This window comes from Danio rerio, chromosome 1 (genome assembly GCF_049306965.1).
Source record: "Danio rerio strain Tuebingen ecotype United States chromosome 1, GRCz12tu, whole genome shotgun sequence".
Taxonomy (NCBI): Eukaryota; Metazoa; Chordata; class Actinopteri; order Cypriniformes; family Danionidae; genus Danio; species Danio rerio.
In genome coordinates this window covers 23,992,158-24,017,363 of record NC_133176.1, presented here as the reverse complement: position 1 = coordinate 24,017,363, position 25,206 = coordinate 23,992,158, and the positions used below count along the sequence as shown (strand labels likewise).

Genomic DNA, 25,206 nt, shown 5'->3' with positions numbered 1-25,206 from the left:
TTGACTCGGGGCCAGCCGTGTCAATAATAAGCACGTGATCTTCTCGTAATTAGTTTATGAATAAGCTTCACTTAGGGAAAAACTCACTTGATTTTTGGCATATTATTTCTTAAAACAAAACAATATGTTTTGCTTGTCATGAAAATGCTTCTTGATTTAAGAACTTTTAGATATTTGGACTAGAAACAGGAGAAAAAATCTAAGTAATAAAAGCATTTTTTGCAGTTTTTGTTGCATGTGCCTTAAATGCTGGTTCTCCCTGCCCACTGTTCCCACGTGCCTGTCAGAATGTGCCTCAATCTCCGCCTCGGCTATGTCAGATTAACAGCACAGTGACAGACAAGGAAACAGATCTTGTTTAACGTTTGTAAGAAGTACTGCAGTAGGAAGTTTCCCAATGAGTATTTGATGTATTTGTGGTGGAGTTAATTTAACCTTTTAGATGATTCAACCACAATGTCAATACAAAGTCCACACACAGTGGACACACACAAATGTCAAATGTGAAAGTATAGATGTTAATATCCATTGCTATATGGATATCCGTTATGTTAATGTACAAAATAAATCTGATGTAAAGTCTACAAACCGGGATTGACGCATCTTCTTTTATACTTTTACTGGCATGCTGCTTCAAAGTAAAAATGTTAGAAATAGAGATAGGAGCTGCACTTGCATGCCTGAGAGATGTTTCAAAGATCAAGCGAAATGATGATTTGCCTTAAAGAGACATTGATGCGTTACTTAGCCACTTTAATTCTTTTGTTTGTCTGTTGATCTTTATTGGATTGTCATTGACAAATATACTTTGAAAGGCCAAAATATTCAAGTACTGTTTTACAAATTTTAAATGAATAGAAATTCAGTGTCCTTAAATAAACAAACAACGGGTCAACTGATGTTTACTCACTTGCTGACTCACTTTAGACTGTTTTACATTCTCATTTAATTCACTTCAAACTGCCTAAGGCACTACATTTATCATACATGACCATAGGTTTTCATCTAAGAAAACACACTGTTTAAGAATATTCAGAATGTTCTAAATACTTAAGTGAAATATTGGCATTGCCAGAAGCATTATGATTACATCATATCCAGCTTGTTCTCCTTAGCGATAGTCAATCTGTATTAAATAGTGAGGTCTTCCCCATAACTTTGCACAAGGTGTTCTTGGAAAAGGTTTTTTCTTTTTTATCCTCCCTCATCTCAGCAGTCCTTACAGACTTAGAAACAAGCATGCTTACAGCAATGACTAACTCTAACATTTTACTTAAATAACCACCTATCAAAGCTAAATATTCACATGAAATGTGACATTTTTATTTAAATTTTAACTTTTTTATGAATTTTTGGTATGATTTTGGAGATTTAAACATCTAAAGATCATGAATAATGTTCTTATGAAGACAGCCAAGTATCAGTTTAAGTCACCATCAGTCTAAATGACTTATCATTTCTGCTCACTGAGACTATAAAGGACCTTCTGGAAAAAGAAACCCAATGATACCCACAAGAGTTAATGCATTCGCTGCCAGAATCCACATCCCTTCATCCTCCAGTGCACATTGTGCTCAGGTCTCCTCTGAGGGTTTTCCCACTTTCCACCTGCCTTTATATGAACACAATCACAGCTGGGTAAGCAGTGAAACACCAGCTGTATGAGCAAAAACAGACATTATGTTCAATGCTGGCTATTGCTATATATATATATATATATATATATATATATATATATATATATATATATATATATATATATATATATATATATATATATATATATATATAWTTTTTTTTTTTTTTTTTTTTTTCTAACTGACCATGAACATTTAAGGAATTAACACTGTAAAAAAAGCAAAAAAGTTAAATTTATGGAAAAAAATGGCAGCTGTGATTACCGTAATTTTACAATAAAAAAAATGGGTAGGAACATAAAATAAACTTTACAATTTTATAGTGAATTACTGTATTTCATTGATCTATAGTCATACACCAATGTTTGGAAGTAGACAACCATATAAACAATACAGGAGTGGATGAGAAGGTCATATAATGAATCAAAGCTCATCACAATCAACTTTTCCCACAAAGCAGAGAAGCATATTTATATAGAAGATGCTCAGTAACATTTACTAAACGACTAAACACCATCCTCATAACGCACATGCCAATAAAGTAATGCAATGAGGGAAGTTTATTTATGAACTCATTTTAAAAGGATTGTGTGCTTATGATTGATCAGGACTAGTCCCATTCATTCATTTACTTGTCGGTATAGTCCCTTTATTAATCTGGGGTCGCCACAGCAGAATGAACAGCCAACTTATCCAGCACATTTTTACGCAGTGGATGCCCTTCCAGCCACAACCCATCTCTGGGAAACATCCACAAACACTTATACACTACAGACAATTTTGCCTAGCCAATTCACCTGTACCACATGTCTTTGGACTGTGGGGGAAACCGGAGCACCCGGAGGAAACCCATGCGAACGCTGGGAGAACATGTAAATTCCACACAGAAACGCCAACTGAGCCGAGGATTGAACCAGCGACACAGCGACCTTTTTGCTGTGAGGCAACAGCACTACCTACTGCGCCACTGCTTTACCCACGGCTGGTCCCACATTATCCAATTCGTGATTCACCTAAGTCACCATAAATAGTCTAAGTTCCATATCACAGCCATCTTCGTTTTGAAGAAGCCCCCCCTTCCACCACTACTTCTCTTTTCCTAGATGGATGGCACAGCGGCCCAGTGGTTAGCAATGTTACCTTACAGCAAGAACATCACTAGTTCTAGTCCTTACCAAGCTAATCAATGTTTCTGTGTGTAGTTTACATGTTCTCCCTGTGCTCGCCTGGGTTTCCCTGGTTTTCGACTTAAGTTAATTTACTAATCCAAGTCAGCACCAAACACATACGCCTAGTAAGTAGTTATCTCTTCATAGAAAATCCCTAATTGTTAATTAGCTACAACAGTAGGAGTAGGAGAGTTCTGGATATCTACCTGAGCTCAAACTCCCCTCTCGCTCTGCAAATGGGAGGGAGCCCTGGGCTCGAGTATCTTATGAGTTTAGGACTCCTTCCCCGGACAGCATGCCAAACATGCTTTATAATCAATCATCAGCAGTGTTGTGCAAGTTACTTCCAAACTGTAATACATTACAGATTACTTGTTACTGTTATTTAAAAGTAATCCCTTACTTTACAATATTACAATAGTCTCAGAATTGTAATATGTTACATTACTCTTATATTACTTTTTAGTTACTTTCACCAAAGTAACTACAGAATTAGAACTTAACATTCTAAAATGACAAAATGTACTGCTGAGCATTTTACATTCAGTAGTAAGCGATATGATGTAGCAGAATGACTGTGACCTATCCAGACTACTAACAATATAGTATATAATTGGCAACGTGAAGGCTCAAGACTGAATGCAGGAAAGGATGACAGTCAGAATCAAAAATGATCTAAGCCTTTTAAAAGATGGTAGAGGTAAAGTGATTACCTGGTAATATCTCTGAATAGCTTGGGTATATTCATATTAGACACAACAGGCCATATGTAAACACCAATACCATGACAAGATGCAGATTTTTTCTTTTCTATTTGTTGCCATTATTCTATTCACTTTACATTCAAGTGGTTCACCACATAAAACTGTCATGCACAAAGTGAGCATGATGAACATAGCTTTCTCAATATAAGTTATATATAAAGTCAATATAATAAGTTTGACGGAACGTGGCTTAACGTTCCTGTGAACCGGGCTGAGCCAATAGCCCTGGACTTCAAGCTCAGAGGCTGAAATGATTCCGCATTCAAAGTTAAAAGTTCCAATAGCCAGAGAGAGATTAATGACAACACACACGTATGTTCACTAACTAGAACAGGAAATAGAACTGCGGTATTTTTATTTGTTAATGTCTTGCGGGCGAAATGTTGGTTGTAACACATGCGTTACTGAACATGTACCGAGTAAAACATTACTAAAAATGTATTAGTAATGCCTTACACTACTGTGTTACAGGAAAATGTAAAACTCCCAACACTGATCATCCGTGTGAACTCTTAAAACATTATATATCAGGATTATGTGTAAAATAAAACTCTAATGTATTTAACTGATGTGAAAAAAATAGAAATAACCATAGTCATGTCAACAATGAGTGTAAAGCAGGGAATTCTAGGAAAGTAAATTTACAGTTATTCATCGTGTATACTGTATTAAGGAAACCTACTTTTCAGTTTTTTTTTTGTTGTTGGAATCACAGACAGTTTTACAGTTTACAAGATCAACAATGTTTGCTTACCATGTTTTCATATCAGCTCAAAACACACTTTCTAACACCAGCAAGTATTTGAACTGACCCCTGCTTGTGATCTAATGTGGATTCTGATCACCAAATAAGGCAGATATACATTTATTGTTTCATATGCATTATATAATATTCAATTAAGCTAACAACAGGCATAATAACTAATCATTGTTATCATTATTATAATCATTGATTATTATAATATTATATACCACTTTAATGCATGTGCATATTTAGGCTTTATTTCCTGATTCATCAGGGGTTGCCACAGTGGATTGAACTGCCACATACTCTGGCCTATGTTTTATGCTGCGGATGCCCTTTTAGCTGTAACCTAACACTCGGGAACACCCATACACTCTCTCATTCTTAAACACTGTACAGACAATTTATGGTTTATTCAATTTACCTTTACCACAAGTCTTTTGACTGTGAGAAAAACCAGAGCACCCGGAAGAAACCCATACAAACACAGGGATAACATGCAAACTCCACAAATAAATGCCTCCTGGTAAGATAGGATACTAACAACCTTCTTGTTTTGAGGCAACAGTGCTATTAAGATTTAGCCACCTTATAGCCCAGAGTGAATTGACTTGCCTTAAAGTGACTTTGACTGGGGGTTTGTTAGACTAGTCTGCTAGCGGGTTACTACTTTTCAGTTTATACATTATTGAAATGAGACCTAATGCACATCCCCAGTTGATTTCCGTTTCTTTTCTTCATAGTGAGCTTGTATGACTGAGCCTTGTGAGACTACTTCAACTTAAGGACCAATCATTTGTATGTTTCATGTGAGGTTTGCAACAGCATGAGGTTGAGTAATTTCGGTGGATTTTAATTTTTTTGGTGAACCATACTTTTAAATATCTCAGCACTCTGTGTGACACTCGAACTTTCACAACAGATCTTCACCTCTGTTTGTCACTCTTTTTCACCCAGTACTTCATCTCGCCATTACAACATGCGCACACACTCAGATACTCTAATCCTTCATGACAGGCTTTACTCGCATCAGTTCTTCTTACTCTCATGTCTCATCAACTGCTCTCCATCGTTATCCACTTGAACTCGCATCGACAATTTAAAGAGACATATCATAAATATGTAATAAATATGTCTGTTTATGAACTCTCCACCAAGCAAGTTTGTGTTTTAAAAACATCCAATAGACATCCAAAATAGACATCTTGGTTAAAACAAGGCTGAATAGGCTGTCAGTTAAAATTGATTAAATGTCTATAGACAGTTGTTTAGAAATAGACTAGCCATCTAATAAAAAGATTTAACAGACTTAATGTGCAGTCATTCATTCCTCTCCAGTTGACGATTAATATATTTTTGTACTGCTGTTTGACGTCTATCAAAGTTTCTCTAAAAGATTAAGCATTGTTTTAGCCAAGACATCTATGTTTGGACGTCTTTTAAACACATACACACACACACACACACACACACTCACACACAAACACGGAGAAAAAATGCCTTGCTGTGTTGATCTCTCTCTCTTTCACATTTAATCTTGTTGTATAAGCTCATGCAATGACGGACTGCAGTGAAGACAACTGTTTGCTGCCCTGCAGGCCGTTTTTATGAAAGCTGACTCCAGCCTTGATAATTATGAGTTTAATTGGCTGTGCAGAAATTAGAGAATGTGGTGAGCCGTGTGGTAACTGAAATTGTGTTTCTTTTTTTAGGAAAGGATTTAGGCTGGAAACAACAGTGAACAATCAAAACCATGTGTAATAATAGTTAAAGTTAAATTGACATTGTTATTTACAGGAAAACCACATGGATTTCTTTGTTCTGTGAAGCACAAATGCTGTAGTTCTGAAAGATTTTTTTTTTCTTTTGAGCTTTCAAAGCTTCAAAAAGGACACAAAGAAATAATAAAAGCATTGTAAAACAGTTCATGACAGATGTTGTCAGATTTTGAAATGTTGCTAATTTGAAATGTCTTTCAATACACAGATGCGTGGTAAATTTATCATCAAAAATGTATTTGTTTTGGGAAATTATGGTCATTATGACATCATTTTCAGTTTAAACTGCTACAATAATTGAATTACAAATATATTTGTAATTATATTTAGAATGGATACAAATATTTCTTTTAATATGTCTTTTGTATTCAAATTAATAATTTGTACAAGGAACACGATAATGCAGGAATACAGTATATAAAAGTGGTTATTCTATTCAGCCATACATTTTTATTCATTCTTTTTATTTATTTATTTATTTGACTTGGACATCACAATTACACATGAAAGCTAAATGCATTTGTTTAAGTATTTTAGCAGACTTGCTAAATCTTAACACCTGTCCACGGGAGGCTTGACAAAATAAAAGAATATATACACAACATTATAATTCTTTACATAAAATCACATCACTGTAAGCCAACAGCAAAGGCAGCATGATCAAACAAACTAATAGTAGGCTATTTGTGCAAACACTGCTGTTTTGTTTTAACCACTTTTTAGGAACACTACTAAATATATTTATACTACTTTCTATTTTAGGCTAACAGGTAAATCATTCCATAATTTGCCTCCCTTAACAGAGAAAACAGGTTGACCAAAAGAGGTCTTACACTTTGGCACTAGACAATCATCATAGATAAAAACACATATCAGCTGGATAAATTCCTTTATAAGCAACCAAAGCTGTTTTATTTGTGAGTTTTAAATAATAATTCATTAGAAATTGATATATTTAATGGCAGTAGACTCAAAAAAAAAAAAAAGGTTTTGTGAAACTCAAACAACAATACTCCCTTCATAAATACATTTTAAATAATGTATTTAAACGGGATTATTTTAAATACTGAATGATTTTCCTTTATTATTATTATTATTATTATTATTATTATTATTTCTTAGCAAAACTACATTTTTTTTGTGTTTAACTAGGGTTTTAATGCACTGATATGCTTAATTTTGAAATATGAAACCAGCTAATATTTCTAAAAGGGTTAAAACATTTTGTAACACACACTACCCTGGTTTGGCAAGCTAACTTTCGCAAAACATGTCTCGTTTATGTCTAGTTTTATACATTTAAAGTTTATACATTTGGAAAAAGAATAAATGTATATCTTACACATGCACGCACACACATATACATATGTATATGTTGTGTGTATGTGTATATACAGTCTATGTCTATGTGTATATAACGTGTATGTGTATATACAGTATACTTTATTAGGTACACCTTATTTGTACCGTATTGGATCCCCTTTTGCCTTCAGAACAACCTTAATCCCACTTGGCATAGATTCAACAAGGTCCTGGAAATATTCCTCAGAGATCTATGTTGACATGATAGCATCACGCAGTTGCTGCGGATTTGTTGGCTGCATATCCATGATGTGACTCTCCTGTTCCACCATTGCTCTACTGGATTTAGATCTGCTGACTGTGGAGGCCATTTGAGTACAGTGAACTCATTATCAAGAATCCAGTCTGAGATGATTCACACTTTATGACATGGTGCATTACCCTGCTGGAAGTAGCCATTAGAAAATGGGTACACTGTGGTCATAAAGGGATGAACATGGTCAGCAACAATACTCAGGTAGGCTGTGGCGCTGACATGATGCTCAATTGGTACTAATGAGCACAAAGTTTGCCAAAAAAAATTCCCCACACCATTACACCTTTGTGTGTGTGTTACACAACCAGCGATCTCGCAGTACTCCATGCCCTCTTCAGCCTCATGACCCAGGTCCACTACAGCTCCACGCTCCAGGGCCTCCGCTGTCACACGATCCAGGGCCACTGCAGCTCCACTCTACGGGTCTTCCGCAGCTCCACTCTCCGGGTCCTCTGCAGTTCCACTCTCAGGGTCTTCCGCAGCTCCACGCTCCAGGCCCTCCGCAGCTCCACTCTACGGGTCTTCCGCAGCTCCACTCTCCAGGTCCTCTGCAGTTCCACTCTCAGGGTCTTCCGCAGCTCCACGCTCCAGGCCCTCCGCAGCTCCACTCTCCGGGTCTTCTGCAGCTCCACGCTCCAGGCCCTCCGCAGCTCCACGCTCCAGGCCCTCCGCAGCTCCACTCTACGGGTCTTCCGCAGCTCCACTCTCCGGGTCCTCTGCAGTTCCACTCTCCGGGTCTTCCGCAGCTTCACGCTCCAGGCCCTCCACAGCTCCACTCTACGGGTCTTCCGCAGCTCCACTCTCCGGGTCCTCTGCAGTTCCACTCTCAGGGTCTTCCGCAGCTCCACGCTCCAGGCCCTCCGCAGCTCCACTCTCCGTGTCTTCTGCAGCTCCACGCTCCAGGCCCTCCGCAGCTCCACACTCCGGGTCCTCCGCAGCTTCACTCTCCAGGCCTTCCGCAGCTCCACGCCCCAGGTACGCCCCAGCTGCATGGTCCTGGCCCTCCATCCCTCCCCCTGTTCCACCTCCGCTCCGCCTCTCACCTGAACAGTAGTGGGGTGTCTGGAATCTACTCTAGAGGGGGTTATTTTACACAACCAGCGATCGCTCTCCAGAGATCGCTGCTTCTCACACGAACACCAGGACTACACTTCCGCATTTCCCAGGACTACATTTTCATACATGCACTGCTCCCAGACACCCATGCTCACACATCTAGCTTGATTGCACTCACCAGCTGCACCTTGTCAGAGACTGATATCACACCACTCATGAACCCTTCCAGTTTGCCGAGTCTTATCAGCTGTATCAGTGACATTACAACGCGTTTCTCCTTGTCTTGTTTCCTGTGTTTAGACCTTAGCCTATTTTATCCATGTTCTCCTGTTTAGCCACCTGCCTTATGACCTATTGCTTGTATATTGACTATACACTGTAAACGATTTCTGTTGTTTTCACAGTATTATACTGCATTTCTCAACAGTTTTTTACTATATAAGCTCTGCACAGTTTGTTACTTTATATATTGTTTTTTACAGTATAATAATGTATTTTCAACTTTTCTATACTGTGAACATGGTTAATAGTATGTTACTGTAGATTTTATAATGAATTTTGGGGAAAAATCAGTTACTGTGCATCTAAATACAGTACTGCAAATTACCAAGAACAACTCCACACACACTATATATTATGATTTTTATGTTTATTTATTTTTAGACGAATTATTTTGTGAAGTAAACAACCTAACCAGTTTCTTCAGACTGTTCAGTGCATTAAACTGTCCCCTGGTTTTCCATTTTTGGGTGCACTGCACTTTCATTTTATAATGGAAATATTAAATAATATTTAATAAACATAACTTTGTGCTAAACCAAAACGTAAATTGGAACAAAAATAATTGTTTCAGGTAACCGACTGTTAAACACACAAAATGATTTCAAAGACAGCTTAAATGTCAGAGTGACCAACCTGCTTTAGACGGATTCAAGAATATTGGGCACCCATATGGGCCACCGTAGAGGTCACATATCTCCGCATTTTCAAAACAACATTTTAAAATATGCACTATCTTAATAAATAAACCACAAACTTGAGTTTAAAACAACTACATTCTTGCATGAAAAACAGTTAAAACTTTATTTCATAACACATTTATTATCTAGTCATCGAAGACAGGGGCATGTCTCAATAATGTCTAGGCCGATTAAAGCATGAGGTTTGCCGGATACATGAGTGATGGAGCGCCGTCAACCCCTGGAGGTCAGAATCTCCCCTATCCAAGTACACCCGTCTGCAGCCCGCAGATCGGGGCGGGGCTGAATACGGGGCGGGACTAAACATGTCACTCCGCCTACAAGTCTTTCATTGGTTCACGGAAACAGACGTTGATGTAATGTATGCTTTCGATTCCGGTTTTCATCTCTGCATGGTAAGAACACATCTTCTGTCATGTAAATGGTCAAATTATAGTCCAGTACACCTCACGTATTATGTGTCATTTATTTAATTAAAGGCCTTTAAGGAGATATGAAGTTTTAAAGCCTTAAAAAAAGTTTTCTGTGTTAGGGTTGGCGTTTTCCAGGTTGATCGTACAGTTGGTGGTTTTATTCACTTAGAAGAATAATGTAAACTTTAAAGAGTTTTGAGCAAAACAGTCCACATGAAGTTTATTAATATCAAAGATAACAAAATATATTTTTCTTTGTGGCATGTTCTCTAATTTATATATTCTGGTAATGTTAATGCTAAATATGTACAATATAAAACTTGATTCTTAACTTACTGATCTACACTACATTCTGTTTGCAGATCATTGGCATTGATATATAGTCATCACTATGATTCCTTAGGAGCATATTCTCTGTTTTATTTTATTTTACCTCAGTTCTTTCTCTCTTTTTGTTTTAATAGATTTGTGCATTTAATAATTTTTATTTTTATTTACACTTCATGTTCTCTTTTTTTTGTTTACTTTATAACCCATGCATGAAACTTATGCAGAGGGGAATGTGAGGAGGGGGCATGCCTAGTACAAACATATTTAATTCTTTGAGTTTAACTTTAATATACTGTATGTTAAGCGACATGTTGATGATTGTTGGTTATTTTACAGCGGTACAGATGCCGCCTGAGATCCTGCAGTGGATCCTACTGAGAGTTGTCACACAGGATGGTGATGGGACATTTCTGCAACTCTCACTGACATCCAGGACCTTCTGAGCCATTGTCATTCATTCATTCATTTATTTTCTTGTCGGTTTTGTCCCTTTATTAATCCAGAGTCACAACAGCGGAATGGACTGCCAACTTATCCAGCAGGTTTTTACGCAGCGGATGCCCTTCCAGCCACAACCCATCTCTGGGAAACATCCACACACACATTCACACACACACTCATACACTACAGACAATTTAGCCTACCCAATTCACCTGTACCGCATGTCTTTGGACTGTGGGGGAAACCGGAGCACCTAAAGAAAACCCACGCGAAGGCAGGGAGAACATGCAAACTCCACACAGAAACGCCAACTGAGCCGAGGTTCGAATCAGCGACCCAGCAACGTTTTTGCTGTGAGGTGACAGCTCTACCTACTGCGCCACTGCCTCGCCGAGCCATTGTCAGTAATCCAAAATTCAAGAAGCAGGGTGTGTGTGTGTGTGTGTGTGTGTCTGTGTACACATGATAAAGAGTACAGAATATGCCAAGCACTTTTTACTGCAGATTGTTACTAATGCTGTGGTGGAATTTCCCTGTAAAAAATATATAATTGTTTTTATGTTTATTAAAGATAATAATCACAAACTGCTGTATCTTAAATTATTATTAATATTTTCTATAAATTGTCAGTCTTCCTTTTGTACGTGTGCATGTGCATACTCAGATGTTCTGTAGGTGAGACATCTGACATCTAAAAAAACACAGATCTGCCAGATTTTTACTTGAACCGAGAAAGAGGGACTTTCAACTGACTGTATTGCTTTGTGTTAGTGTTTTTACTGAAGATGAAGTTGGTATGTATTTATCAGGATTTGTCATATAAAAAAATCAGAAGTTTACACGAGTGCTGCACTTATTAATGTCAAATTTATTTTCATTAATTTGTGTCCTGATAGATAAGTAATAAATAAAACTGGCCGTTTGTGCCACACTATTAATATAATATTAAGTGTATTTAATATTCTAATTAAATGAAATAGAATAACAATGTTGTACGTGACTCTTAATAACCAAACAAAATCATTATAAAAAATATTTTTAAAGATCTACAGTGCAGAAATGGATCCAGAAGGGTTGTTAGAAAGTGGTATACGTTTATATTCATAGCAGCGTCAAAGTAAAAATAAATCCATTATATGATGAAATAATCTGATTTAATAAGTAAAAAGGTTACAAACGTATACTTCCCTTAATAAATAATAGCTTATCCCTGCTCTTAATAAAACTCAAAGCAGTGCAGTATTGAAAGAGAAACAATTGGACACATGCCCAATATTTTTAATAGTATAATTTTAATATTTTCAATTGTAAATTTTCCAGAGAACTCTCCCATTCAAAGGGAAAAAATTAAACTGAACTAAAAGCACTGCATTTTTATTTATTTATTTTTTCAGACTCCACCTTTATTTGCTGTAAATATGCAATATGCATTTGCATTTTGAAGCAAAATAATAAACCATTAAAATAGAACTAAAATCACTGAGTTTCTGAAGTGACACCATTGTGAAAAGAGTCTTTTGTAATATTTTTTAGCAGGAAAAATACCATTATGAAATTCACATAACTGTTAACATAATTAACATATAAAACACTCATCAAGAATGCCCACTTTTGTGCATTTTTGTGTTTATTAACAATAAAAACAATATTTAAGAAATTGTACATGCATTTCCTGTTTACTGACACCACGTAGTGGGCATTCACTCTATTGCGTTTCCCCTAACCAATGAAATTACAGGTGGGCGTGGCTGAACATGCAGCCCCGCCCCACATTCATCCCCGCCCAGATCTGCGGGCTGCAGACAGGGGCTTCTCCCCCTATCGGCAAAGCACACTTAAAATTAGACATGATATCTAAAGACAAACCACAGATTTGAGTTTGGAAGAACTACATTATTGCATTAAAAACTGTTAAAACTTCATTTCGTGACATATTAAACGCAATATTTATGATATGATCTGGCTTTTCTCATCCGCCATTATAGTTGCTTGTTGTGAAATGAACCCAGGGAGAAAAAAATATTAATTCTCAAAACACTTCAAGCGAACCTTATTCTTATTGGTAAAGTCAGATATATGTAATATTTTCGCTGGTAAAGTGAGAAAAAAAAACAATATTACTATTTTATCAATATCACGTTCGCACTGGTTCGGTTCAGCACTCAAACGACACCGAATCTGATTGAACCGTTTGCTCGGGAATTATTTTATCACACATGTTCACAAGCACATTCAGCAATATGTGTATAAATGTGTGTGGCCGAGCAGTATAACGAAATAGTAATGATTTATTGTTGTCTCTTACAATAATATACATAAAGGAATCGGTTTTAGGCGGATTCGACTCTTTACTGTTCAAAGGAGCCGATTCATAGAACCGAGCCGACTCGAGTCGAGCTTCACCAGGCAAGCAACGGCTCTTCTAATTTGAAATCCACCCCTCGCCTTTTCTTCCAGTGAATTCATCCTCGGTAAGTGTTTAAAAGTCAAATTCTGTTCGTTAAATGATTGTTTTGTGTATATTTCCGTGTAGTGTGTGTATAATTTAAAATAATTAACCAAGTTACTTTAGTTGTAGGTATGTCACGTTATTCGACGCCAGACCGTGTTTTTTTACAGTCATTGGTTTGTAGTGATTGCGAGGTATTAGATAACGTAACTTACAGTGAGTATATCTTGAGTGAGTTTTTGACCATAGTAACTTTACCTATAAAAAAACGTAACTTTTTACTTGGGGTTAACTGCATGAATTCTCTATTTCAGCACAACACTGAGATGAAGGCAAAGTCACCATGAAAAGTTAAACGTTTAAGATTAAGGTAAGCTCTGGTCTTCATGTGGTCATTATGACTAAATTATCATTATGGTTAAATTTGTTAACTGTAAGTTAGTTATTTAAACTAAACTCACAATGAAACAAGTCTAACTGTTCTTTTAAATTGAGCTGATAATAAAAAATGTCTTTTAAGCTAACGTTAATATTAACATAATTCATATTAATTGTCTATTTCTCACTGGTTAATGAGCTTATTGTATAGTGTATCATTAATTGTACATTTTATTTTTGGTGTTCAGGTGTAGGGAATGATTTGTATACAAATTTATTTGAATCCCATACAGATTGGTATGGTTGTACCATAGATTTAGATTATTAAATGTTAAGTCTTATTTTACTCTTATTATATTTATCTTTTTTGCAGCTACAGCAATTGATGTTGAAAAACTACGGAACCCCGGAAGGGACGTAGTGGAGGAGAAATAAATTGGCTGGGTGAAAAAAAATAATGGGTGAAAGAAAAAAATGGGTGGGAGGAAAATATATATTTCTAAGTTTTTGCGTTCTCTCGCTAAGTTTTGCGTTCCCTCGCAAAGATGTTTTGCGTTCTCTCGCAAAACTGTTTCTCCACAAACACTTCCTGTTCACTTCACTCACGTAAACCCTCCCGTTTTTGCTGAAATTCTCCCATATTTTACCATTCTATCCCACTTTCTTTACATTACTGTGCGCTGATCGTCGCCTTTCACTTTGCAACCTCTGAACCAGTGAATGCATGTTTAAGCACTGACTGACAGACGCGCTTCGTACAATAAACTGATCCCAGATCAGCGTCTGTACACGCCATTTAAAGGGACACTTCTGTTATCAAACAAGTGCGCAGCAAATGAATCTCATGTATGTTTAGTTTGATAACAGAGGTGTCTCTGTAAGAATGCACAGATCTATAATGAAAGCAGTCCATTACTTTAGAAACTGTTTGTGCTCATTTAAGAGAAAATAAGCTGTTTAAAATAAAACATGCAGGACGGAGATGTTTCATATTATTCAGTGTATTTGTCTGTTTAAACATACAACCGCTCCTCTGTAAATGGTGTGTAAAGACGCTGATCTGGGATCAGTTTATTGTACGAAGCGCGTCTGTCAGTCAGCGCTTATACTTGCATTCACAGGTTCAGAGGTAGCATACGCACAGTAATGTAAAGAAAGTGGGGTAGAATGGTAAAATACGGGAGAATTTCGGCAAAAACGGGAGGGTTTACGTGAGTGCAGTGAACAGGAAGTGTTAAACATCTTTGCGAGATAATGCAAAACATCTTTGCGAGGGAACGCAAAACATCTTTGCGAGGGAACGCAAAACATCTTTGCGAGAGAATGCAAAACATCTTTGCGAGATAACGCAAAACATCTTTGCGAGGGAATGCAAAACATCTTTAAGTGGGAACGCAAAACATCTTTGCGAGATAACGCAAAACATCTTTGCGAGATAACGCAAAACATCTTTGCGAGGGAACGCAAAACATCTTTGCGAGGGAACGCAAAACATCTTTGCGAGATAACGCAAAACATCTTTGCGAGGGAACGCAAAAACTTAGAAATATATATTTTCCTCCCACCCATTTTTTTCTTTCACCCATTATTTTGTTTTTCACCCAGCCAATTTTTTTCTCCTCCACTACGTCCCTTCCGGGGTTCCGTAAAAAACTGATGCTACCAAACTCTCCTCACTTGATTATTCAAGGTAATGTTGATGTCTTCCTCATTTTGATTAGATTTTGAAATGTCAAGTTGTTCACAGATTTGTTGTGAGGAGTTTCATGTACAACCTCTTTTTCTTCTTCCATTAGCAACGCAGTGGCAGTGCTGTCACCTCACAGCAAGAAGGTTGCTGGTTCGAGCCTCGGCTGGGTCAGTTGGCTGAATACAATGGCATAATGATTCTGCTTGCTCACAGGAGGTACTTGATTTAGTTTTCCTCAAGCGATACATCAGTTTTTATGAGTAATGCGTGACACTTGAATTGAAGGGACAGTTCACCCAAAAATGAAAATAATGGCATCTTTGGCATCCTCCACTTGTTTCAAAATAGTTAGTTTTTTTTTGGTTCCATTGAACACAAACTCATATTTTTTTTAAAGATATTTGGTTCAAATATGGATGTCAATAGTTTCTAACATTCTTCAAAATATCTGCTTTAGTGTTCAACAGAAATTTAAATGGATTTAAAACACATGGAGTAATGGTGGCAGAAAAGTAAACTATCCTTTTAAATATTTTATTCTGAGACTTATTTATATGTGTCTTGTCTTTTGCCATATTGTCTTTCTAGCTCAGATTGTGATGGACCTGGAATGCGACACCAGTTACTTTTAAGTCAAGAACCAAATAAAGCACAGATGTGGAGGGATCTGCATCTAAACTAATTGGAGGAAATGAACCTTTAGGTATAAACACCTGCTTTATTTAGATCTGAAGTATTTTATTTGGCATAGAGTATTATTTTTTATTCTTATTCTAATTTTATTTTATGTATATACTTGGGATGTAACGGTATTGTAAATACCGTCATACCGCAATATTAATTTTTTTCGATATTACCGTAGTCGCATGACTCGGTAAAACTATAGGTCTTCTGAGAAAATTTGCTCAGGCGAATGAAGCGAACGGGAGGTAGCAAAAACTACAATTCCCATCAGCCCATGCTTGACCATCATCCCTTGCGGTCTGTTGTCGCTACAGATCCAGTAATGCGGAAATGGAGTGTGCTGCTAGAAGCGGGGATGAAAAAGAGCTGGAAAACTCTAAAGCAGGTGTTGTCGCCGCGCGCGTACTGAATAGCGGTGTTGTCGCGCGCATACTGAATAGCGGTGTTGTCGCGCGCGTACTGAATAGCGGTGTTGTCAGCACACTGTTCAGATTGATGCAGACATGAGACCTCTATCTCACTCATGGTTTGTCCTCTTAAGTGGGGGAAAGACAATGCACAACGTTACCCACTGCTGTCAACCTGGGCCAAGTCATATCTCTCTTGTCCCAGAAACCTCAGTGCCAAATGAGAGAGTTTTTTCTGTTGCAGGGGACATTGTAAATACCCAGAGATACCAGCTTTTACCAGATTATATTTATATGATAATTTTCCTTTAAACCCATCTCTATCTAAGTGAGTGAGTGATTAAATGTTGAATGTGATAAGTTTTCAACAATACTAAATTGAAACTTTATTTTTTTACATGGTTTAATATTTTTTTGTTATTAAAATTGAAGTTCCTGTTTCAAAGCTTACAGATAGATGGCTAATTTGTATGTCATTGACACTTTTGGCACTTTTTTGGAGTATTTTCATAAGTTTTGTTTTTTCCTGTAAATGATTCAATAAACACCGTACCGTGACATTCATACCGAGGTATTACCGAACCGTGAAATTCTGATACCATTACATCCCTAGTATATACTGAATAGAAGTCATTTAAATTTCACAAATGATTGAATATAAAATATCATCTAGATGTCTTATTTTTCATTGTCTTAAACAGGGGTGCTCAACCCTGTTCCTGGACATCGACCTTTCTGCAGAGTTTAGCTCCCACCCTGATCAAATGCAACTAAACAAACTAAATAGTATCTGAAGGAGTACTTGGTAATTAAAGACAGGTGTGTTTGATCAAGGTTGCAGGTGAGCTCTGCAGAAAGGTAGATCTCCAGGAACAGGGTTGAGCACCCCTGATCTAAATGCTCAAAAATGCTGTTTCCGAGGCGAGGTTGGATGTAGTTCAGAAATAGATTCATTAGGATCAATGCTTAAAGTAAATGTTTACTTCTCTCTGTAGACCAAACATGCTTAGTATCCCACACATTTTAATAAATTATTTATTTTGGTTACTTTTACATATATATATGGGTAAGCAAGTATTTAATAAATAAAATTATTTTAAACCACTTGATTTAACCAAATGACTCTATTACCCTAGCTGCTGGGAAAAAAACATGTAAAATAACAGATTTTTTATTTTTTTTTTACAGTGTGAGTGAACATACTACCTTGATGTCCAACAAAGACTGCACAAGAGCTCATTTGATGGCACATATTCTGTCCTGTCTATCTCTGACGAAATGCTTCGACATCAGTGAGTAATAAATCTTCATATTATCATGCATTCAGGATTTATGTAAGCCTATCTTTAATGTTAGTTTGTAATCAGCAGTGACTGTTTAAAAAAAATTGGTATTTAAATTATTCTTAACGTTTTACTGATGCTGTGCACGGTAACGTCATGATGATTTAATTTGAGGAAATGTCACTAGTGAGGTGTAATAATATTTATTTGTCTCACTGACATGCCATCACTGCATATTGAAATACAGTAATACGAATTGACCGAAAAATATTATCACAAACATTTTATGAAGTAGACTGCTTGACTACTCTTCAGTTCTCTGCTCAACTTTGACACATTTGATTGTGTTGCTGCGCCTTTCGGCAGATTTTGCCAAAAGTGAATGCTTAGTGATTACTTTGTTTTATGCGAACCAAATGTCAGTAACTTATCATTAGCATTATTTTCAAAAATCACCCACGGCTTTCATGTTCTCTAACGTAATCTTGTCTGTAAGTTAGAAGTAGATTTTCACATGTTAAAAGCCTAAAAGTACTTGATTAACATTAGTCACGTTAAATTAGATTATTTTATTTATTTATTTTAAATATGTAGCCTCTTAAGGTCAGAATGAACTGTGTTCACCCCTCTTAAATTCGTGGAAGTGCTAGTGTGGTCATGGAATCAGATATTCAAGCTATACAGAGTCAGACATTAAGTTAAGATAAGACTTTATTTTTTACATACCTGTGTGGACACTTGACTAGTGTTGACTTGACTGATCTTTTCCCCATTAAGGTTAGTGTAATTGTAAATAGACAACAATCTGTATTTTGCCGACAAAAACGATAAAAACGTGTTTTATATATAAAACAGCAGTGCGGTGTTTGGTTTCTGAATGAATGAAATAATTTGAGGTATGATAAGTTTTTACTCCAGTGATTGATTTTGCCTGTCATTTTTGCAGGATCATCAGAAGTGCTCCTGTCCTTTTTCACTGTCCCTTTTCCACAACATAATTTGGCCTTCATCATTTCGTGTCTTGTAGCAGTATTTTCACCTGTTTTTAAAATTGTAATACTTTTTGATACATTAATTGTTGACTAATTTTAATGATCAATTGTTCATTAATTGTCATTAGTGTTCTGTTGCTTTGATATATTGAATAATTGCTACTGTTTCAGTGGGGTTTACACAATAAACTTTTATTGTGAAGTTAAAGTTTCTGTTTCTGTATTTTTCTTGTATTTCTTGAACAGTTTAAATAACATTTGTGCAATTTTTGAACCTTTTTTTGCTCATTATAAAGTAGCACTATTAAATACAATAAAATAACATTTAATAACTGTAAAATACTATACAGTAATAATGAAAGTAACGTTAAAATACCATAGTTCTGCATGGTAAAAATGTACAGTAAAATACTGTTTTCAGTTTTGCAGTATGTGTATCAATACTGTAATTGGTGTTACAGTAAAAAAATAAAACAGTAAAATGATGTATTACATTTTACAGTAAATGTAATACTAAAGTAATTAGTATTACAGTAATGTTACTGTTTTATGAAATACAGCAGCTACTGGATAATTGTTGCCAGTAACTTACTGTTAATTTAACAAGAAATCGTTTACAGTGTACGATTTTGGATTTGCCTACACATACCTGTTTACACCTGATTTGACCATTGCTTGCCTGACGCTGAATAAACCTGCATATTGGATCTTACCTCCAGTTGTCTCTGTCACTCCCTCCCCGGTTGTAACAGTGTGTGTGTGTGTGTGTGTGCATGTGTGTGTGTGTGTGTGTGTGTGAAGCTGCGTCTTAAGGTGACGGAGTGCATAGGGCCCTGGTAATTTAGGGGCCCAGCGGCAGGTTACACTTTTTTTATTTTCCTGTTTCATCTTCTTATCCTTCTCCTTTTACTTCTCCTCCTCATCGTCATCCTGCTGCTGATTATTATTATCTTTTTCAGTTTATTTACAACACCAAGAGTTCATTTTAATCAGATATTTGAACAGATGAACAAAACAGACGGGGACAAAAGAATTTGAATGCATCTTTTATTGTTTTTCTCCACCTCCTCCATCATCCTCTCATTCTCCTCCTCTTATTTCTCTTTCTCATCATTCTCCTGCTCACCCTGCTGCTGATTTTCCTCTTTCTGTTTCTCTTCTTCACCTCCTCCTCATCCTTTATCTCCACTTTCAAGTCCATCATCTCAATGTCCTCCTCATTCTCCTCACTTTCCTTCTCTTCTTTTATCCTGCTCATCTCCTTCTCCTCTTTCCTCCTGCTCCTTCTCTCCTTTTTCTCCTCTTTCATCCTTCTCTTTCTCTTTTTCCTTCCATCCTCCTCCTCCTCAATCTTGTCCACCTCCTTCTCCATCATTGTCTCATGTATTTCTTCCTCTTTTATCTTTCTCTCTTTCCCTCCGTCCTCCTCTTTAATCTTTTCCTCCTCTTTCTCCATCACTGGCTCCTCCACCTTTTCCACTTTCTTCCTTCTCCTTCTCTTTTTCTTGTCTTTCACCTCCTCCTCCATAATCCTGTCCTCCTTTTCCTCCTTTTGATCTCCGCAGGATAAGTTAGTGTGTGTCAGTGTGATTTCTCCTTTACTGACGTCCATGTCGTCCTCCACAGAGCGTATTTCATGAATGATGACAGAATTCACATCCAGACAGACCTCAAACGTGGAGCAGCACAGAGAGTCATCTGTTACAGGAGAAATGAAGTGGATACACATTTTACACTCTCATTTTCAAGATGTCTGTGTGAAGAATACAATGTGTTAATAGCATTATAGACTGATGTGTTTATTTACCATCAGTGCCTTTGTCTGGAGAGTTTGGGAGCTCTTTCTGCTCTTCCTCCTCTTCATCCTCCATCTCCTCTTTGTTGGACGTGAGGCAAGAGATCTTCATGTGTTTTCTGCACGCTCTGAAGAACGACGCCAGCCGGCTCTTTTTCTTCCTTTTATCTTTCAGCTCATCTGTAAAAAGAAACAATTGTAGTACACACTTTTCCACAGTCATTTGAGAGGAAATACAAAGAAAAACAATATTTAAAGATGTACCTTGGATTTACAACATTTATTTTTAAGTTAAGTGCTTGTAAACAATTTATTTGGGCTGAATTTAAACAAACAAATTAGGTTGAATATTACTAAATTTGATTTGTTTGCTTAAATTTAACATATAAATTGTTTGCAACAACTTATATGAAGCTCTCAAATTTAATCTAAGATATATTCATCTGTGTCCAGAAGATAAAGGGAGGTCTCATGGTGTTGGAACTACAAGAGGTTGAGCAATTAATAACAGAATTGTAATATTTTGGGTGAATTAATCCTCAAACTGTATAGAATGTGGTTTAAATAATCTCATATCAGGGAAACCCCTTTACAATGTAGGCCTAAATACCACTCACCATTGGAGCTGTCAGGTGTTTGACTGGACTGCACATTTTTCGGGTGAGCTCTGAGGAAAGAGGGCAGTTTGAAGAAGCTCTTTTTCCTCGGCTTCACCACTGGTTCCTCCATTCTCGATTGGTCGTCCTCCAGTTGGAAACACATTGTTGACGGTGTGTCACTGGGATATTTCTGGTCCGCAGTCATAGCGATGGCAATCTCGGTCTTACACCGTGGATTGTCAAAAAACTTCGGGGTATGTAGCTCGGACATCAGCAAATCACCAATAGCCTCGCTAGTTTGAAAAGCCATGAATAGCTTAAGTTTTTCACAAGGAAAGATGTTTAGTCGATGTCAGCAACTGCTACAACCTCCAAGCCACTATTGCAAACTGAGTTTTCAGAGTGCTGCACGGCTCTACGTACAGCTCAGAACGCGTTCTAAATGATGATTCTAAACGGTAACTATGGCAACGGGACACTTCTCTGAGATGTTTTCTTTCTATGAGAAATGACTGAGGATGAATTAAAAGTACATTAATACACATCTCAGCTGGATAACCTCCTTTATAAGCAAGCAAAGCTGTTTTATTTGTGAGTTTTAAATAATAATAGTAATTGATATATTTGATGGCAGAGGACTCAAAAAAAAAGTTTTGTAAAACTCAAACAACAAAACTCCCTTCATAAATACATTTTAAATAACGTATTACAAAAATACAGAACTGCAATACTTTTGTAGGCTACTACACTTTCAGAAAAAAAGGCAGGATAGGGACATTTGTACCTAAAAGGTCCCTATTAATACATCAAGGGTACATATTAGTACCTGAAAAACACAAAAGTCTACCTCTTAAAATGTTTAGGTACAAATAAAAGCTTTTGAGGTGTCATTATGGACCCTTTATAGTGCAAATTCGAAAAGATCCACCCCAGTGGCAGCTCTTGTACCTTTATTTCTGCATACTGCACAATCAGGGGCGGACTTAACCAATAAGCAAGGTAAGCAACCGCTTAGGGCCCCGGGAAATAGGGAGCCTCGGCCAATGCCAAGAAGCCTATATTAATAATCCTAAAGCTAGTTAATAATGTTCCTATTATATTAATAGAAACATTAACTATTAACGTTATTACTTCTTTTCTAAACCGGGGCCAATATGAAAAGTGAAACGTTCCTTCCTTACTGGACATGCAAATATTAAAATCTAATCACAAATCACGGCTAATGAACTGTACATAATTTGTGAGCTTGTTTTTTTTTATTTGTGAATTTAAGCAGTTGCTCGTGTGACTCTGTGGGAGATCTTATGCCTGATTAAATCTAAAGACAGCATTGGAATATAATTATTTAAACATTTAAAAAATAATTAAAGATAATCAAATTTAATAAAACTATCAAAACTTAAAAGGTTATGTTTACATATAACTTCACAATGATACCATTGCATTTAAGGTCATAATTTAAATTGCTTGTTTATATATTGAGTCAATAGGTTTCAATGTAGTTAAAGAGGCTTGTGACCATGAGGCAATGCAATATGTCAAGTGAGAGAATATCATTGTGTGCATGTATAATTTTGCAGTTTGATATTTAAAAAATCTTCTGATAAAACAAAAACAGTTTTGACTGTTGGCTTGACCTTCTTACACATATTTTAAACATGAATATGACATTTTAAATCAATGTCTAAAGTTATGCCAAGAAACTTAAATTCATTCACTTCTTCAATAACTTAATTTTTAATCAGCACCACAAATTTATATAACATAGAATCTGTTTTCTTGACATTTAACGTTAAATGAGGCAGCTCAAGCCATTTTGAAATATGGTGTAAAGCCTGAGTCAGTTGCTCACCTGCCCAGCAAGGTGTTTTAGCAGACATATAGATGTCTAGGTCATCTGAATAAAACTGGCAGTTAACCCCTGGGCCGCAATCTGAAAGATCATTTATGTACACTGTAAACAACAATGGGCCAAGAACAGACCCTTGAGGTACTGCCATATTGTTAGAACCCACAGATGACTTCACCCCACTGACCCTTACATATTGCTGTCTCCCAGTCCCACCCCAAAAAATACTAAACCACTGTAAGGCCTCTGCTGACTATTTAGCAGACGCATTCATTCAGAATAAGAAATTAAACAAAAAATATGAGTCAAATATACAAAGGTGCCATATTATTAATTAATTTATTTATTTATTAAAATAAAACTAAGAACAAACCAATAGACAGATTTAAAATTGGATGGGCTAGAGTAAGAGAGTCAAGAATTTATAAAAACGTCTGCCTCATTTCTGCCTCTGGGATGGCTACACCTGCAGTTAAGTGACACATATACGTCACATATATGTCAAGAGTGCAGACATTTTTTTTTGGCAAATGTCAGTGCATTGTATTTGATGTGAGTGGCTACTGGCAGCTAGTAAGTATTGATGAACATATGTGTGACATGCACTCTTCTTTGCTTATTAAAGACCACTCTCGCTATACATTTGCAGAGGTTTGAGAGTGTTGGTTAGGTAATTGCTTTTGTAGGAACATCAGGTTGGAATGAAAGCTATAGTTAAGTGTCATCAGCAAACCAGCGATAGGAAAAAGCATGTTTCCGAATGACAGATTCAACTGATGTCATGTAGATGGGGATGTGAAGCGGTGCAAGAAATGAGCCTTGAGCCATCCCAGTAGCTAGATGTTATTACTTGAAATCGTCACCCTTCCAAGACATCCTGAATGACCTACCTGAGTGGTAAGCTTTGAACCAATGTAATGCGGTTCCTGAGATGAGAATTTGGTGGTTGACCATGTCAATAGCTGTGGGTAAATCCAGCAAGATGATTACTGAGGATTTTGCAGTCACAGTTGAATCTCCTCTTTTGGAGCCAGACTGGTTGCTGTCCTGCAGGTTGTTCTACATAAGAAACACTGAGATTTGATGGAAGTTCAAATCAGTTTTATTGTGAAATGCTATTGGCTCACATTGTTTGTGACATACTGTATAATGCAAATTTTGGATTAGCTATAATGTCAGATTCATATTTTAAATTAAATTGTATTGATGAAGCTGGAACATTTACGACAATTAAAAACCTTAAGTTTCATTTTTTTCCAAATATAAGGTTATTGTGTGGCTTTAGAAGTGTCGAATTGGAAGTTATTTGTGATGCTTCTAGCAATGTTTGTAATTAGTTATTAATGTACATTACGTAACAACAGTCTTGTCGTCTATCCAAGTTTTAGAAACAACAACTAATAACTTGTCATCTAGTTGTCCATTTGGTATCAGAAGTGGGTTATATTAAAGGTAAATGTCTCTAGATTATGCTTATTTTACCAAAATTAAATATGATTATGCCTTGATTTTTAATTATCAATTTAGGACAGTAAGGTCTGACTTTGCTTAGATAAAAGTCTTGTCACCTAACAGAAATAATGTACAGTATAGAATATAAAGTCATGGTGCAGTGGAAAAAGAATTAATATTGTGTATGACTCCCATGAGCTTGGAGGACTGTATCCATACATCTCTGCAATGACTTAAATAACTTATTAATAAAGTCATCTGGAATGGAAAAGAAAGCATTATTGCAGGACTACCAGAGTTCATCAAGATTCTTTAGATTTAAATTTAATGTCTCTTTCTTCATCTTACCCCAGAAATGATCAATAATGTTCATTTCTGGTGACTGGGCAGGCCAATCCTGGAGCACCTTGGTCTTCTTTGCTTTCAGGAACTTTGATGTGAAGGCTTAATAATTTGCCCTCTCCTGTGGTTTGTAATGTAATGGGCAGCACAAATTTCTTGATACCTCAGGCTGTTGATGTTGGCAGATCTCTCACACGCCCACATACTGAATGTAACCCCAAACCATGATTTTTCTCTCACCAAACTTGACTAATTTATGTGGGAATATTTGGTCCATCTGTGGGTTCCAATGGGTCTTCTGCAGTATTTGTGATGATTAGGTTGCAGTTCAGCAAAAGATTCATGAGAAAAAAAA

At 36.6% G+C, this 25,206-nt stretch overlaps 2 protein-coding genes and 1 long non-coding RNA gene across 6 annotated transcripts in view; 2 read left to right on the top strand and 1 right to left on the bottom strand.

The window, feature by feature from the left end:
- The first annotated feature begins 9,933 nt into the window (after window positions 1-9,933).
- Window positions 9,934-25,206, top strand: part of chrnb3a (cholinergic receptor nicotinic beta 3 subunit a) — a 51,063-nt gene continuing 35,790 nt past the window's right edge. Inside the window, exon 1 of the mRNA XM_073949191.1 lies at window positions 9,934-9,973. Within this exon, the coding sequence (XP_073805292.1) occupies window positions 9,943-9,973 (31 nt within the window). The 5' untranslated portion in view covers window positions 9,934-9,942. The remainder of the gene's footprint in view (window positions 9,974-25,206) is intronic.
- LOC137490660 (uncharacterized) lies at window positions 13,316-20,871 on the top strand. 3 transcript variants are annotated; one of them, XR_012406157.1, is made up of 8 exons: window positions 13,316-13,402; window positions 13,504-13,596; window positions 13,695-13,750; window positions 15,364-15,448; window positions 15,555-15,664; window positions 16,037-16,151; window positions 17,728-17,831; window positions 18,769-19,526. It is a non-coding gene; the product is annotated as an uncharacterized lncRNA (long non-coding RNA). The 3 variants fall into 3 exon arrangements; XR_012406159.1 differs by lacking the exon at window positions 18,769-19,526 and adding an exon at window positions 20,441-20,871 and having other exon boundaries at window positions 13,327-13,402; XR_012406158.1 differs by lacking the exon at window positions 13,504-13,596.
- LOC108190615 (uncharacterized) lies at window positions 19,259-24,279 on the bottom strand. 2 transcript variants are annotated; one of them, XM_017356953.4, is made up of 3 exons: window positions 21,227-24,279; window positions 20,622-20,789; window positions 19,259-20,512 (listed from the first exon to the last, which is right to left on the bottom strand). In XM_017356953.4, exons 1-3 carry the CDS (start codon window positions 21,516-21,518, stop codon window positions 19,887-19,889), a joined length of 1,086 nt encoding a protein of 361 aa, XP_017212442.2. In that variant the 5' UTR covers window positions 21,519-24,279; the 3' UTR covers window positions 19,259-19,886. The 2 variants fall into 2 exon arrangements, with proteins under 2 accessions (XP_017212442.2, XP_073807063.1); XM_073950962.1 differs by having other exon boundaries at window positions 20,874-23,221.